The following is a 16297-nucleotide window of genomic DNA, read 5'->3' as shown; positions in this document are numbered from 1 at the left end:
GACCATTCCTCTTATTAAAAAAATTTGGAATTATTTTTTTTGACTTATTTTATTATCCAAAGTATTTTAAGCACAACTTTTCGTTTTTTATATTTGCACAAATTTTTTAAATAAGACGAGTGATCAAACAGTACAAGTAGAAACTCAAAATTCCTTATATTATGAGACGGATGGAGTATTATTAAAGAGCATGGAAGCACTGTCACTCTGTCAGCTGCTCTGCTCACGGTAAAACCATTCAGATAGTACTGCATTCTATCAAGGTCAGGATGCCTGTCCAATGGAATTTCTAGATATGCAAGTTTCGAATTCTAAATGTTGTACAGTAAAGTAGTAAACAAATATAGTTATTCCGTGAAAAGATAAATCTATGTTACAAGAATATACAGACTCGAAGCAAAACATCTCCATGCTGCATGATACAGCTGAACTGTATTTGCAGATGCTTGGCAGTCAATCTACCATATCACTTGGGGCCTGAACGCAAAGAATTCCAGCGGAAAGGACCTCTCATACCTCCAATGTGGGGTGGCCCCTGCATGATCAACCCTACACAGACACAGACAGCAGCAATGGCGACCAAGGAGAGTACTGCTGGCCTGGTTGACAGAAACCTGTTCAAATGATGCCGGTAAGCGAGTTCTGGGAGACACTGCCTGCAGCTCAGTGGTGGCTTTGTGCTGATCTGTTGGCCCTTCTCCACATCAAATGCGGTTTGATCTGTAGTCTTCGATTGGCTCGCGTGCTTTTCGGTGAAGTCGGTGGTGGATGTGGTGCTGGATATGGTGACAGACACATGAGCTTTGGGTAACCTGCTGTCAATCTTGTTCTGGACCATCTCGATGTAGGATTCGTGGCCTCTCTTCCGAGCGTAATCCTCCGGAGTCAATCCAGTAGCATCGCGAGCATTCTTCCATGCTTTGATTCCCAGCTGTAACAGTTATGCAGAAATAAGGAATAACCACAGTTCATATTTTCAACGTAGGCAGTAATTTAAATGTGATGGATGGAAGTGCCGATTTTAACCTTCAGGACATGATAACTCCATAAACCAAGTTTTGAAGATATTCCTTTTATTTTTTTTCTCTTTTTCGGGGGTAAAAAGTGAATTTCTGTTGGATGTGGTAGTGGACCCATCTCAGGAAAAAAGTACTAGGTTGTTGCACCAAATGTTCAAAGATGTATGTTACCTTGAACATAGTTGTGCACCATGCATTTGATAGATTAAGGGAAGATAAGAAACAGAAATGCATGTGTCGATTCTGTAAAATCACAGGTGTTTAGAGTAAGTACCTGCTGAGGATCATCAGTTAAAGCATCTAAAACACCAGCAGTATCACTGTATGTGGCTGCAATATGAAGAGGTGTAATATCTGATGGACCAGCTATGTCAGGTGTAAACAAGAACTGAGCTGGAGCAGCACTTTCAGTTCCGTCCATTGGAGCAGAAGATGTTGTGTATGTCAACAGAAAGTCAATTAAAGGCTTCGACCGTTTGTTGACAGCCACAAATACTAAATCTTGTTTCAGGACAAATTCAACTGTTGATTGGACATCCAGATCAACACCACCCTGAAACAAGGTGTCCAGAAGCTTCTTTATAACAGCACAAAATTCCCGATCAACTGCAAAGGACAGCAACCATCTAAATCTTGCAGCAGGAAAGCCCTCAGTACAATCTTTTGGAGTCTCAGATGTAGCTCGTATGTGGCTCCTTTGAAGAAACCAACCAAATTCGTGTAAAAAATTTAAGGCTCGATCTCGAGAAGCCAACAAATCGTTTTTCTCTACCAAGGTGTCATCAAATGAAACCAGATTCAGTAAATGTTCCAGTGTTCGAATTTCAGAACATACATCTTCTTCAGCAACAACAAAGGGAAATGAAAGGCTGCTTTGATCAAGATCTTCAACCTGGAAAAGAAAACAAGAATTCTGCAATGTAAGAAGGGGAAAATGAGAGCATACATAACGACATAAAAATTGTACCTCTATGAATCCTCTTCCACTAGTACTAGGAAAGGAGCAAGAGAAGGTCAGACACTGAGGGCCTCGCTGCATTTTAGTATCATCAAGTAGCTTTTCTGTTGCTTCTTGGATTAGATACTTCCCACCAAAAATGCAAAGTAATCTGAATACAAACATTCTATTAATAAATACGACAGCTCGGTCAGTGGAGATGTTCAATGTCACGAAGTACCTACTTTGTGGTTGGTTGAGCTATGTTGAGACCTTTCACTGAGAAGTTTGCTGTTGAAGAACAAGCAACTGCAATAGGGGTTATAAACAATATCTGATGCTTGTTGCCTATTGCAGGCTGCCAGGGAGACGCTAACATAAGATTACCTGCAAGACGAGGGAAACAGCAAAATATGAGAAACTGGTGCTCAAGTAGATGAATACAAAATTTATAAGGAACAAGGATGAATGACCAGCAAAATAATGACCAGAAATAAGGTGAACAAACCGTTGCAACTCAATGTCAGGTAGTCCTGCACCCTTGCATACATCCATCCTGTTCTCCACAAGGTATCAGTGGACAAGCTAATTAGCTTCTGTATCCAGTGAGCTGGGTCGGCAGCAAGCTTTTGACAAATTCAGCAAAGAAAATTAGCAGTAAGTAAGCAGTTTGCTTCTTTATCCAAGGTTTATAATTCAAATTTATATGCTGTTTATCCATTTTAGTAGCTGAAGCTGATAAAAGCAAGTTAGCTGGTAAATCATACTTCCTCCGTTTCATATTATAAGACTTTCTAGTATTTTCCACATTCATATATATGTTAATGAATCTAGATATATATGCGTTCCTAGATTCATTAACATCTATATGAATGTGGGCAATGCTAGAAAGTCTTATAATCTGAAACGGAGATGGTAGTAGAGAAGAGATATACATATCGATACAACTGTTTGCGTAGCGCAACAATACCTTATCCCACATCCAATTAGGGAGGCGCATGTAAATAGTTAGGATGATACAGCCAGGCCTGATATAGCTCTCTATATCACTTGGGCAATTCGACAACCAGCTGAGGATCTGTAAATAAAATAATTTGATGAGAGAGTTAAGCTGTTAGAGTAACTCAATATATTCTCAACAACAAAGCTGTGAACAGAAACATTTAGTACAGTTTGAAGTATGGGTTGTAACCTGAGCACGTAAATCAGAAGGAAAATCATTTGGCTCTTTCCCGAAGAGTTTAAACACAATTTTATCTGTTCGATTCTGCAAATGTTGTGAATGTCAGAGAAACCAGACAAACTCTAAATTGTACATCAGAAAGACATCTAAAAATCAAAGTAACTGACCTCATCTCCTTCCACATAAGCATCATTTAAATCAAAATTTTGCACACGCCTTTCCACTGTAGGTTCTTCTGGTAACAAATGTGAAACACAGTTTATTTGAAAGTGTGGTATTCATTAGCCTTCGCGTAACAGCAGCAGATAATCAAGTTGTTTTTTACCTGCAGTGGATTCAGTGCCTACAGGAATATGTGGTCTTGAGTCATGTAGACTATTGCCTTTTGCAACATAATTACCAGTATGTGATGCTATTGCAGCAGAATTTGCATTCTTTAGCATATCTTGATTTCTTTGTGTACCAGCAAGAGCAGCAAGATTCTTCACAAGATTGGTCAAATAGTTAGGACCATTGATTTGCTCAGATGGACCACTAGCTGCCACCAAAATAATAACAGTTGCATGACTATGGCTTGATCACATATGAAGTAATATATAGCTGCATCTAAAACTGTTTCATAGAATTCTAAAAACTTACAATCTAGGCCAGAAAGTTGTTTCAACAACAGGAGTAATGTGTTGCTCAAAGAATGATTTTCATGCAAGGAATTCACATCTACACCAGCCTGCACTTGTACTTTCCTCCTCCTTCTGTTATGTTGTGCTAGCCGTGAGCGACAGCTCTTCTTTCCTTCATCAAATTCTTGAAGAAAGTGAAACCTGACAAGGCATGTCAAATAATTACCATAAAACTACAAAAAAAGACACACAAGTAATCTTCACATCATTTTTGTTCATTGATACCCGCATAATTGGATGTATCATTCATAAGCCCCTGATATGTCAACCACATTAAATTTTCTTCACTATTTATCATAGTTTCTTGCAGGAACCATGTGTATATCAGACCAGGGTTATCCACAAATTGCACGCTAGTCTAGCATGTAAGCATCAATTTAACATCAAGTTAACACATAGTAATTAATTGCTTGGAACTGGAAAATATGGCCCGCATACAGTATTTGGGTGGAGGGCTTTATGTACACCATTTCAACTTAGGATGGCAATGAACGAAAGTGCAGTAGAGGGGCCAAAGTGAAACATGTGATTAATGTGGTGTTTATATATTTTCCCTCTTGTTTCAGTTCATGAGTTCTGACTACCTAAAAGATATGGACTTTTTTCTAATTATGTGAACAATCTGAATTTAGTTATACTCATAAATCCTCGTTTCATACACACCTTGAATCCATTATCTGCTTCAGTTTAGAACTATGGTGTTTTTTAGACTTAACAATTTAAGAGTGTGAGAACTTTGGATCAATGCATACAGAAACTTTCTTGTCAAATCAACTGAACATAAACTACAAGTGAAACTTTAGCTGTTGATTTGATAGAGAATTGATCGTGACTAACTTTCCGCAATTGTTGATCATTAATTAAAATTGTCACTTAAACTACCATTCAAACATTGAACAACCTTTTCTGAACCTATCTGTTGCTTCTAAAAAATATATATCATTCCTCAATTAGAAGTAAAGTTTTTTTTTAGCATTTATTCAGTCTCCAAATCACAATTTTGAGTACCAATTTCTGTTGTGATATGTTTCTCAAGACTGATAAAAGAATAAAATCAGTATCTTTTGAAGAAAATCTCTTTTTTTTTTTTTGTATTTTTGTCATACAGCCAGTCTATATATTGAGGTACTGTTGATCAAAGTAAACGTTTGGTTACAGGATGTAACATGTTTTTTTATTGGCGATATAACAAACGTAGAAAGATGTTTATAGCCTATCTATATTCAAGGTTTTATGACTTATTGACAACATTACCTTCACTTGTTTTTTTTCTCCCTCTCCCATAGAGTAAAATTCTAATCAGAGAAGAGTCCCAGTTGAAGGCATTTTGAAGTAGATATAATAGGACTATGTCACAAGCATAAATGCACTAAACTGAAAAATGCACAAAGGTACATGTAGCATGACCAACTTGTTAATTTGACAAGGAGATCACCGACTAACCTGCTGCACTGTTGACAGAACCGGTGTTCTACGTTTTTTATACGAACCACTCCCGACTTGGTATGCACCTCACAGACCTTATGCCTCTTGTTGTAATCCCTGGCACTGCTGAGATTGACCGTGCAGCCGTCGACTTGGCAACACGGACCGCTACTAGAACAGGTGCCTTGCCTAGGCATCTCGTCCTCACTGCTCCTTCCTCTCTGACCAGAAATCTGGCCATCGTCCCCATTCGTGGTTGCTGCATTGATGCACTCCTCGCCGTCATCGTCCTCTGGTGAGACTCTTCTCCTCTTATCAACCACACCAAAATCGATCTCCCCCTCGGCTCGGCCCAATTCCCTCCTGCTGCACTTGGATGGAGAAGCGTTGGATGGTGTGGCCAAGAACAGGTTTGAATCCCATCTCCAATCGTTCAAATCCCACTCCAGGCCCTTCTTCTTGAGCCCACTCGACATTCCTGCTACATCAATTTAGGATCCTCCCTTTGTGTGCTTCGTCAAGAATCTCTTCCCCTCTATTGAACCTCCTGTTCTTGGTACAGTAACGGCCTCAGATTCACCTGCATCCCCAGCTACAAGTGCATCAGGCACACATGATTAATCACACACGCCACTGTGCAGCCTATCTTGATCTTGCAATCAATCCTGAAATAACCAGAAAAGATAATCAACAACTTGGAACCAATCATGAAATGGCCCAAAAATAAGAAGAAGAAAGAAAGAAGGAAAATCATGAACTTGGAACCAACCCTGAAATGACAAAAAAAAAAGAGAGAAGAAAATCAACAGCTTGGAACCAATCCTGAAATGACCAGAAGAAGGGAAAAAAGGGAAAAAAAAGATAACTTGGGACAAATCCTGAAATGGTCAGAAAAAAGAAAAAGGAAATCAAGAACCAAAGAATCCGTTGCATACGATGCGAACCACTAGCTGATGGGAAAGCTTGGAAACATACCGAAAGAAAAGATATTTCTGCAAAGATAAGGATGGACAAGATCGCGCAAAGTTACTCACCGACGACAGGCAGAGAGAGAATCAAGAAACCGAGCAGGGTAGAGTAGCTTCTCTCACAAGCAGTCTTGGGGGAGTTGGAGAAGGGAGGAGGAGGCGTAGGGCGGCGCGTGTCCCGTGGGAGTGAGGGGGGGAGGGGAACGCGGGGCGAAGTATCCTGGGGGAGGCAGGATCTGGACTCCTCCCTCCCTCGCCCAATCTTGTGCAATGGGCAGCATATTCACATCGTCTTCATTGGCGGCTTCACCTTCACTAGGACATGGACAGCGACGGCAGGGAGGGGGAGGCACGGCATGGGAGGAGCAGGAGCGCTGCTTTGTTTGTCGTCGTCGCTCGCGTCTCCTCTCCTGCTGCACCCCTGCACAGCAGCGTCGACTCGAGGTCATCGTCGTCGCTTCGCCTGTGTTTACCACGACCTGGTCCAAAGACACGATGCTCTAGCTCTACTCGCCGCCGTCACTGACACCGAGTGAGTAGGAATCCGTAAACACTTGTGGTGCTCTTTCACCAAAATTGTTCCGTTTGACTATTTCTAGGAGGCGATTCCTCTCAATTTGTCCTAGGAAGACCTTAAAAAAAACAAAAGTAAAATATACGATCGAACCTATACCGAGTTATCGCATAAATCTATCAACATTCAACATTGTGCATCTAGAATTTTAATCTTAGTCTTTATTCCTTATAAAAGAGCTAGTGGTGTTGGTTCTGTCATCACCCCACTACCAACTCCCAACCTTTTTAAGGAGGAAAAATAACATGTGAGGCTGGAGGATCACATGTCGACTAATCTTACCAATTTTCTATTTGTTGTGGAAAGGAAAAAACGTAAAACTAAAAAGATCAATATATTAGTAACAAATATGTACAACAATTAAGAGATTGTAATAACATCTTAATGATATTTTTTTTAAATTAAAATCCCTTTACAACGCACGCGCAATATGCTAGTATCATCTAAGATTTAAAGTGCAGGTAACGTAGCCTTGGGTCTTAACGTGGCAAGAATTTTGTATTTAGGCTACTCGCGCTATAGTACGCCCTCAAGTTAACTCCTACCACTACCCAAAAATTAAGTGCATTACTTGAACTATAAATTTCGTAGATGCTGAGAAATACATATTTGATGATATTGAGGTGGCAGGAGTCTGTTTTGGATAAATACTACAGCGACAGGGCTGAGTGCACAAATTCTCATAACCGTGGACAAAATGTTAGCACTTGAGCTGCATCATATGCAGGTGATACATTTAACCAAAATTAAGAATCTAAATGTGGATTTTATAAGTTGGACTTTAAGTGATACATTTAACCAAATTTAAGAATGTAAATGTGGATTTTATAAGATTATGAACCTAGGCTGCATTCGGCAGTCAGGTTCCCAACTCTTCCTCATCGTTTTCCGCGCGCACGCTTTTCAAACTATTAAACGATGCGTTTTTTTGTAAAAAGTTTCTATACGAAAGTTGCTTAAAAAATCAAATTAATCCATTTTTTTAAAAAATAGCAAATACTTAATTAAATCACACGCTAATCGCTGCTCCGTTTTGCGTGCTGGGGAGTGAGGGTTCCCAACCCTCACTCCCGAACACAGCCCTAGATGATACCTTGGTCGAAGCTTAAGGACCGACCGTCTATTTTACTACAAACTAACATGGTGGCCCGCGCAAATTGCGCGGCTAGCATCATTATATTTTCTCTCATATAATAGCATATATATTTTCTCAATGCATTATTCAAATATATTAAAATGACAACATAATTTTAAATTTTATACTAACTTTACGAAACTACTTATGTGTAATATTCATATTGTATTTTATATACATGTTAGTTATTAATTATTTTTAATATTAAATTTTAGTTATTTGTAAATTATATTTCTATATTGACTCTAGACACGTCTTTCAATTTTTCTTTTTTTAATTCCGAATTTTCGCTATCTGTAAATTGTATTTCTATGTAGACTCTAGCCTCTTCTTCCAATATTATTTATTTTTAATTCTGAATTTTTACAATATTTCTGATTGTATTTCTATGTGGACTCTAAACTGATCTTTCAATATTCTTTAATTTTTAATTTCGAATTTCAGTTACTTCTAAATTGTATTCCAATATTGATTTAGACTCTTCTTCCCATGTTTTTTTAATTTTGAATTTTAGTTATTTGTAAATTGTATTTTTATATGAACTCTAAACTCTACTTTTAATTTTATTATGTTTATTCCGAATTTTAGTTAGTTTTAAATTCCTACATGGACTATTTACTCTACTTCTTATATTCCTTATTTTTAATTCCAAACTTCTATTATTTCTTAATTGTATTTATATATGGACTCTATAGTCTACTTCTAATATTCCTTATTTTTAATTCCGAATTTCTATTTTTTTATTAATTGTATTTCTATATGGACTCTATACTCTACTTCTAATATTCCTTATTTTTAATTCCAAATTTCTATTATTTCCTAATTGTATTTCTATATCGACTCTATACTCTACTTCTAATATTCCTTTTTTTAATTCCGAATTTCAGTTATTTCCTAATTGTATTTCTATATGGGCTCTATACTCTACTTCTAATATTCCTTATTTTCAATTCCAAATTTCTATTATTTCCTAATTGTATTTCTATATCGACTCTATACTCTACTTCTAATATTCCTTATTTTTAATTCCGAGTTTCAGTTATTTCCTAATTGTATTTATATATGGACTCTATACTATACTTCTAATATTCCTTATATTTAATTCCGAATTTTAGTTATTTCCTAATTGTATTTCTTTATGGACTTTAGTCTCCTCTTCTAATATTTCTTATTTTTTAATTCCGAATTTTAACTATTTCTAAATTGTATTTCTATATGGACTCTAGTCTTCTCTTCTAATATTCCTTATTTCTTAATTCCGAATTTCAGCTATTTCTAAATTGTATTTCTATGCGGACTCTGCTTTTTTTTTTCTCCGATTAATGTGAGAATTTTAAGGCCATGAGAGCGTCTTTCAATTTTTCTTTTTTTAATTCCGAATTTTCGCTATCTGTAAATTGTATTTCTATGTAGACTCTAGCCTCTTCTTCCAATATTATTTATTTTTAATTCTGAATTTTTATTATTTCTGATTATATTTCTATGTGGACTCTAAACTGATCTTTCAATACTCTTTAATTTTTAATTTCGAATTTCAGTTACTTCTAAATTGTATTCCTATATTGATTTAGACTCTTCTTCCCATGTTTTTTTAATTTTGAATTTTAGTTATTTGTAAATTGTATTTTTATATGAACTCTAACTCTACTTTTAATTTTATTATGTTTATTCCGAATTTTAGTTAGTTTTAAATTCCTATATGGACTATTTACTATACTTCTTATATTCCTTATTTTTAATTCTAAACTTCTATTATTTCTTAATTGTATTTATATATGGACTCTATAGTCTACTTCTAATATTACTTATTTTTAATTCCGAATTTCTATTTTTTTCTTAATTGTATTTCTATATGGACTCTATACTCTACTTCTAATATTCCTTATTTTTAATTCCAAATTTCTATTATTTCCTAATTGTATTTCTATATCGACTCTATACTATACTTCTAATATTCCTTATTTTTAATTTTGAATTTCAGTTATTTCCTAATTGTATTTCTTTATGGACTCTAGTCTCCTCTTCTAATATTCCTTATTTTTTAATTCCGAATTTTAACTATTTCTAAATTGTATTTCTATATGGACTCTAGTCTCCTCTTCTAATATTTCTTATTTTATAATTCCGAATTTCAGCTATTTTTAAATTGTATTTCTATTTGGACTTTGCTTTTTTTTCTCCGATTAATGTGAGAATTTCAAGGCCATGAGAGCGAACGTGGAGGCTCATTTTCTATTCCTTTTATAATATAATAGATATTACCTAAATTCTATTAGAATGGTTACTTTTACTAAAGTTCGATATCAAACCACTTTCTATTTAATATTTTCACATAAAGGCATGCATTATTATCTATTGTTTACATTTTACACACGGTGATCCGTGTGACCGTGTGTCAACCAGTGACCGGGCCTTGTAAAAACTATGACCCCACGGATTTTTTTGCAAATACACCTTTTGCATGTGAAAAATAGTGAAAGAACACATGAAACAATAAAAAGTTATATAGAACCCACGTTGACGTACTTAATGTATTTTGCTCACAGTTGAGAATAGCTCCGTTACTAGTGTCAGCACGTCTAGGAGACAAAAAAAAAATAGGAAGGAGTTTAGTAAAGATGGAGTGAGCTGATCGTCTTCTCCAGCCTCCGTGATGATATGTCCCTATCCTGTTTCTCCACCGCCCTCTAGCGGCTCACTATGACAAACCGTTTCATGGCAACGGGAAATTCACCGTAGGGGTCACATCCACGTCTTCGTCCTCGTGGTGATAAAGTTTTACCGTCCCCGCCCCCGTCAACCACGACGGGGCTATATTTTCTCCGGCCCTGATCCCTACGTGGTGAATTTATCCCCGCGGTTATCCCGTCCCCGTCAAACAACATATTCATCTGTAGGGGAATGGGCAATCGGCATGGAGAATCGGTGGCGGCGGACGGCATGCTGGCGGTGGACGGCGCTGGCGGTGGAGGGCGTGCTAGCGGCGGAGGGCACTTGCGACGAAGGGCGCTGGCGGCGGACGACGCTCGCGATGACGGCTGCAGGCTCCGGGCGGCGCAACGACAGCGGCAGACATCGCGCCCGCGTCGTACGGTTGGGACGGGATAGCGCCCGCGTGAGAGGAGGCGGCGGCGCACGTGCCTGGTGGCGCTGGTGCGATATGGAACTAGGGATTGGGGAGATTGACTAGTTGACTAGGGTTTAGGTGTTATATATACCTGCTAAGTGGGCTTTAATATTATGGGCCAAAATGTCTAGGAAAATCTAGAATTGATCCTACATACAGTTAATACGGGTCACCACGGGGGGCGGGGACGGGGGATAGAGCACCATCCCCGCCCCCGTCATCCCTGATGGTGATTAGTTTGGAAACATTTGATTCCCCATGGAGGATAGATTTCAACCCTTTCGTCTCTTATTTATTTTAGTCTTTTTTCTCCCCTTTCTTGGCATAAGTCGGTCTGATTGATTGCGTCATGTAACAAACATTATATTCTTCTAATATATTGACGTGCAATCCTTTTGCGCGTTCGAGAAAAAAAAAAGATAGATTTCAACCATCCTCATCCCTAATATGTGAATTTACCGCGGGGAATCAGTGATCGGGTCCCATTGCCATTTCTAGTAGGTCGAGCGAAAGAAGAGAGGGAGAAGGAGCAGAGTATCGTACGACAATAATAGGCGTTTTCTTCACTCCATTTTCACAAACGAAATGGATAAACAGTTACCATTTCTATAGAATTCTTGCCGTATTTTTTTTCATTCGGTTTTTACAGCTCAAAAGGAGATATAAATTTCAAAGGCACAACCAATCGGCCATGCGGTTATTCCAAGATTTGTACCCTCGCTGTTTGTTTAGCCATAGAAAAACAAATGAATTTTTAACTTAGTTTCAAAATTTTCTAGTCTCTTTTTTTTTAAAAAAAATAGTAGCCTTAATTTTTAAACTGCTAAAAATAGAAATAGACAAGTCCAATTCTAAAATTTAATTTTTTACCATGTTTATTTTTCTACATCTTTATCAGCCAAACCTGGAGGCTCTCTGTCCATCAAATTCAAACCCAATCTCATCATCAGCATCAGCACAATAAATGGCCGATTCAGAAATGAAAATGGCGCACCTTAGCCGCCGCTGGCCACGATCTTCTTCCCCAAGTTCATTTAGTGCATTGGTTTAAGTTTCCACCACGCTGAAGTCTACGACAGTACACTGAATTTCGTCAAATTTGGTACGGAGAACTGGTAATGATGCTACACAGATTTATCATTCATACCATCAACTATCTCATAACCCTGACACCAATACAGGAACATTTGCGTCTGCCATAGACAACTGATACACGACGACGTCAATCATCACTTGTTCAGTTCATCGCTTCGACAGCATAGCCAGGGCCAATATTGACATGGAGGCTATGATCCTGAAGCCTGAGCTCTCCCACAACTTCTGCTTGTCGCAGGCGGTCTGCTGCTTCAGCGGCAATCGGCTTTGTAGTTTTTTGAGAGGTTTATCTCTTCGCTCTACCATCTACATAAGGAAGATTAAACATGTATGATTGCAAGATATTCCAACTACATATATGATTAGATTAGCAGAGAGAAGATAGATGGTTAATTTTCAGGAAATGAAAAAAAATGTGATTGCACTCATGTTGATCAGTAATCCTCTGAAGGTGAAAATCATTCCCTGAATATTGCAAGTGGTAAGCATAGTACCTTATGTAGTTTTCGCAGCTGAGCTCTTGATACTTTGAGGGTGCATTCAAGTTTCAGTACCTTCTTCTTCAGCTCATGAACCGTTGTCATTTGATTCTTCTCCAACTATATATTACCAACAAATTTAAATTGAATAAAAGCATAATTTAAAATTTCAATATAAAAACATACTAAATGAATGTATTTTGTGGATCAAGGAAGTAATTAATTTGTAACTTGTAAGCGTATAACGACCTGCGAGAGCTCTTTCGCTTCAAGGAACTTCTGAACAAGATCTAGCTGCTCCTCTACCTTCTTCACTCGAAGCTCGCATTCACCCAAAGAATTGATCTTCTCATGCCCTCCTGACAGGGACAAGCACTGCAACCGTGCCAACATGGCTGATTCTGCACTGGCTTCTGCAGTGGCTTGTGCCACTGAAATCTGTGATCTAAGAATATCCAATTTGTAGGAAGACAAATACTGCTGACATGAAAATTTCCCATTTGATTTGCAGTTGATGAAACTACTAGGTCAAAAAAAAATATTACACCAAAACATAACAGTTACCTGAACACATCACACTGGAAGATTGACAGTAAGTGTAGTATAAGGGGGTGATGATCACCTGTTCAGTGCTACATATTGATGTTCGCAGCTGCTCATCCTTGTCCTGTAAACATTTATGCAGCTTCTTCACCTCCTCCTCCATGCTTCTCGCCCTCGACTCAGCAAACTTCTAATATTTCATCAATTCAGTGCAATTGTTTTTTCACAGAACATCGAGAAGTCATGATTAGGAGAGTGGAACATACCTTCCTGTTTTCTGATTCCTGAGCAAGCAACTGTTCCTTGGAAGCAAGCTTGATCTTGGCATCCTTGAGCTCTGCATCCAGCCAAGCCAAGCTTCTCCTCAGGCTAAGCTTCTTCTCTGCGAGATCACTCAACAGTGGATCCAACTCCAACGAGTAATATGACGATGATGGCGTTGTTGTTGCCCTCTCTGAAATCGGCATGAAGACAGAAATGCCTGCACTTTGCAAATTTCAGCAGGCAAGAAAAGCCAACCTGGAGCCACAGTTTCTGAAAATAGTGAGTATGTTGTGTCAAAAGAGCAAAGCAGTGGCCAAAGGCCACTAGTTTGTGTGGAGCTCGAGAGCTGCAACTAATGAGAGACATGTTGCTTTCGTTACCCATTCGAGATAATCCTACGGTGGTGAATGGCACGGGGCGAGATCGAGTGTAGTGATCAGATTGTTTTCAAGTACTCCCTCACTCCAGGTCGATAGAGATGGTTTCGAATCTTCACTCTCGAACGCAGTCTTAAACTCTCGAGAGGACGTCCCTGATTTATTCAAACACCATATAAATAGTTGTTAAAAATTCGCAAAAAAATTTGATAACATTCCTACAATATACCTATACTACCCACAAAACATAAGCTACATATTAAGAAATAAAAAAGACAAATCCAACACCCATTCAAATCTTATGTTTTTCATTTCTTAATGTGTAGATCGAATTTAAATATGATCTTTAGCGAAGTTGTAGGCGTTATTATACTGTACATTACCTATTTTCTTTTAGAATTTTGTGCAATCATTTACATTGATTTTTTTAAAAAAATATACGAGGGGACATCTCCTTGAGGTATTAGAATCCTCTCCCATTTTATTTTAGGGGTTAATTGGATCGATGCTATTGCAAATTTGCCTATTCAAATAAATGATATTACAATTCATCTATTCGTAGCTGTGCCATTGAAATTTTACAAAACTAGGATCGTGCCACTGCCGTTAAGTTTTCCATCCATATCCTTTTTCTTTTTTTCTGTTTTCTTCCTTCTTTCTCCTGTCTTCTTCCCTCTCCTCTTTGCTCGGCGGGGTGAGGGCCAAGGAGGCAGCGGCGAGATGCTCGTCCTCATCCTCTTCCTTCTCTATCTACCCACAGCTGGGAGGACGGTGACACGGCTCGCCCTGGATGCAGCGAGGTGGCGCCTACTCGTGTTGTACACCTACCTGGCGCCGTGGTTCGTGTACGCTGCCGTGGGCGCCTACGAGCTCGACTCCTGGCGCTGCCTCTCCCTCGCTCGCCTCGATGGGCCAGGTGCGTCCACCGTCGCCACAGAAGACCCCTACGGCGCGAGAGAGGAGGAAGGGGGAGAAGAGGGGAAAGAGAGTGGAAAACCGAACAGTCACTGATATATGGGTCTCATAGTTTTTAAGGATTTTGTCAACACTATGGCAGCCGGAACAGCCATCCAAACTGACTTGGACCTTATTTACACTGGTTTTGGAGTTTGAAGGATGCATCATATCTAATATTGTAGTTCAGGAACAAATTTCAGACTAGTCAACAAATTGAGGGATCTAAGGTGAACTTATTCCTTTAGGATACCTGTGGTGGTCCGAAGATTGGGCTTCATGCTGGACAGTTGAAATGGGCCAAAAACGCTGAGACAAAGCATGCGAAGAAATAAGTTCACTGGAGGTCCCTCAACTTAACAGCGAGATTTTTTAAAATCTCTTAACCACAAAACCAGAAATCATCACCTCTAAATTATACAAAACCGTCTAATTTAGATCCCAAGGCAGTATAGATGGCTAGTTTCACTAACGTGGCATCCTAGTCAGCAAAAATAATAAAATAAATATGTGAGGGCCCACATGTCAGTGAGAGAAAATGATGTGGGCCCTACATCTCTTTTTTCTTTTCTTTTTCTCTACTCTTCTCAACTTCTCATGCGCAGGCGGGTGTGCGGCCGACGGCAGAGCGGGCGCGGCCGCCGGCGCTGCGGGCTCTGCGGCGCACGGGGAAGAAGCGGGAGAGGGGGAGAGGAGGCGGCCGGCACCAGAGAAGGGTAGGGAGGCGGCCAGCGCGAGGCCCGCGCCGAGGTGGAGGGCGTGGGGGCCCCTGCGCTCCCCGCGCGCCACCGCCTGCGCGTGGAGGGGAACCGGTGGCAGCGGGACTGGAAGTTGTCGGAGGCCGCCGCGCGCCTAGGCCGGCGCCGTCTACGCCGTGCTCAGCTGCTGGGCCGGCCGCTTCGCCGGCTGCAACTTCCCTCTCCTCATCCGTGTAAGGCCATCATCCCACGGTCTGTAGTATTTCATGAATTGAATTGCGGATGATATACATCGATGTGGCTGTCATGGTTGCGTTCTTATGATTTGCCATCACGCACGAAGTTATCGATTGCTTGAAATTACAAAAAGCGACAACAATTCTATCAATCTAGCTGTGTTGTTCATTCATCCGTCGACTCCGCTCTCCGCCACCGCCGCTCCGGCCGCTTGCCGCCGAGAGCCCCGCGTCGTCGTCGTCCATCCCGCTCGACCCTTCCCTACCAATCCTCATGCTCGCCGTCGGCCCTCTCCCGGCACTCCCATCGGCGCACGCATCCACCCCGGCCGCTCTCCTCCGCATCCTCCGCCGGTGTCGCACCGAGGAGGTGCGCGGCGCCGTGGTGGCGGCGTGGCTGGCGACAGCGAGGTTGCCGCTTGCCCGCTCACCCCCCGCGGCTCCGGATGGGGAGAGGCGGGCGCCGGCCACTGCTCCCGCCGTCGCGGGCGGTCGCGCCGTCCACCTCCTCTCCCCATCTCCCGCTTCTTCCCCACGCGCCGCCCCGCCCGCCCTGCCGTCGGCCGCTATCTGCCCGCATGCGCGTGAGAACTGAGAAGAGAA

The 16297-nt window shown here is 40.3% G+C and overlaps 2 protein-coding genes across 13 annotated transcripts; both read right to left on the bottom strand.

The window, feature by feature from the left end:
* Nucleotides 1–141: 141 nt before the first annotated feature.
* Nucleotides 142–6653, bottom strand: LOC4325162 (squamosa promoter-binding-like protein 1). Of its 8 annotated transcripts, none has more exons than NM_001409409.1 (12): nt 6279–6322; nt 5263–5824; nt 3779–3960; nt 3465–3677; nt 3307–3374; nt 3149–3223; nt 2927–3034; nt 2465–2582; nt 2202–2343; nt 1987–2128; nt 1294–1911; nt 142–931 (listed from the first exon to the last, which is right to left on the bottom strand). In NM_001409409.1, exons 2-12 carry the CDS (start codon nt 5718–5720, stop codon nt 467–469), a joined length of 2589 nt encoding a protein of 862 aa, NP_001396338.1. In that variant the 5' UTR covers nt 5721–5824; nt 6279–6322; the 3' UTR covers nt 142–466. The 8 variants fall into 8 exon arrangements, with proteins under 8 accessions (NP_001396338.1, NP_001396339.1, XP_015614279.1 ...); NM_001409410.1 differs by lacking the exon at nt 6279–6322 and adding an exon at nt 6014–6177 and having other exon boundaries at nt 5263–5909; XM_015758793.3 differs by having other exon boundaries at nt 271–931; nt 1294–1932; nt 5263–5909; nt 6279–6653.
* A 5371-nt stretch (nt 6654–12024) lies between these two features.
* On the bottom strand, nt 12025–13763 carry LOC9269676 (nuclear envelope-associated protein 3). Of its 5 annotated transcripts, XR_001540708.3 has the most exons (6): nt 13432–13763; nt 13245–13355; nt 12872–13099; nt 12638–12742; nt 12196–12449; nt 12025–12118 (listed from the first exon to the last, which is right to left on the bottom strand). XR_001540708.3 is itself a non-coding variant. In XM_015758824.3 (5 exons), the coding sequence occupies exons 1-5, from the start codon at nt 13630–13632 to the stop codon at nt 12291–12293; spliced, it is 804 nt and encodes a 267-aa protein (XP_015614310.1). In that variant the 5' UTR covers nt 13633–13763; the 3' UTR covers nt 12066–12290. The 5 variants fall into 5 exon arrangements, 4 of the variants coding, with proteins under 4 accessions (XP_015614310.1, XP_015614332.1, XP_015614323.1 ...); XM_015758824.3 differs by having other exon boundaries at nt 12066–12449; XM_015758846.3 differs by having other exon boundaries at nt 12066–12449; nt 12872–13060.
* Between the last annotated feature and the right edge of the window lie 2534 nt (nt 13764–16297).

The sequence above is a fragment of the Oryza sativa genome, chromosome 1 (genome assembly GCF_034140825.1).
Source record: "Oryza sativa Japonica Group chromosome 1, ASM3414082v1".
NCBI lineage: Eukaryota > Viridiplantae > Streptophyta > Magnoliopsida > Poales > Poaceae > Oryza > Oryza sativa.
Note: the sequence above shows the minus strand (reverse complement) of the source record. Positions and strands in the feature narration are given on the sequence as shown.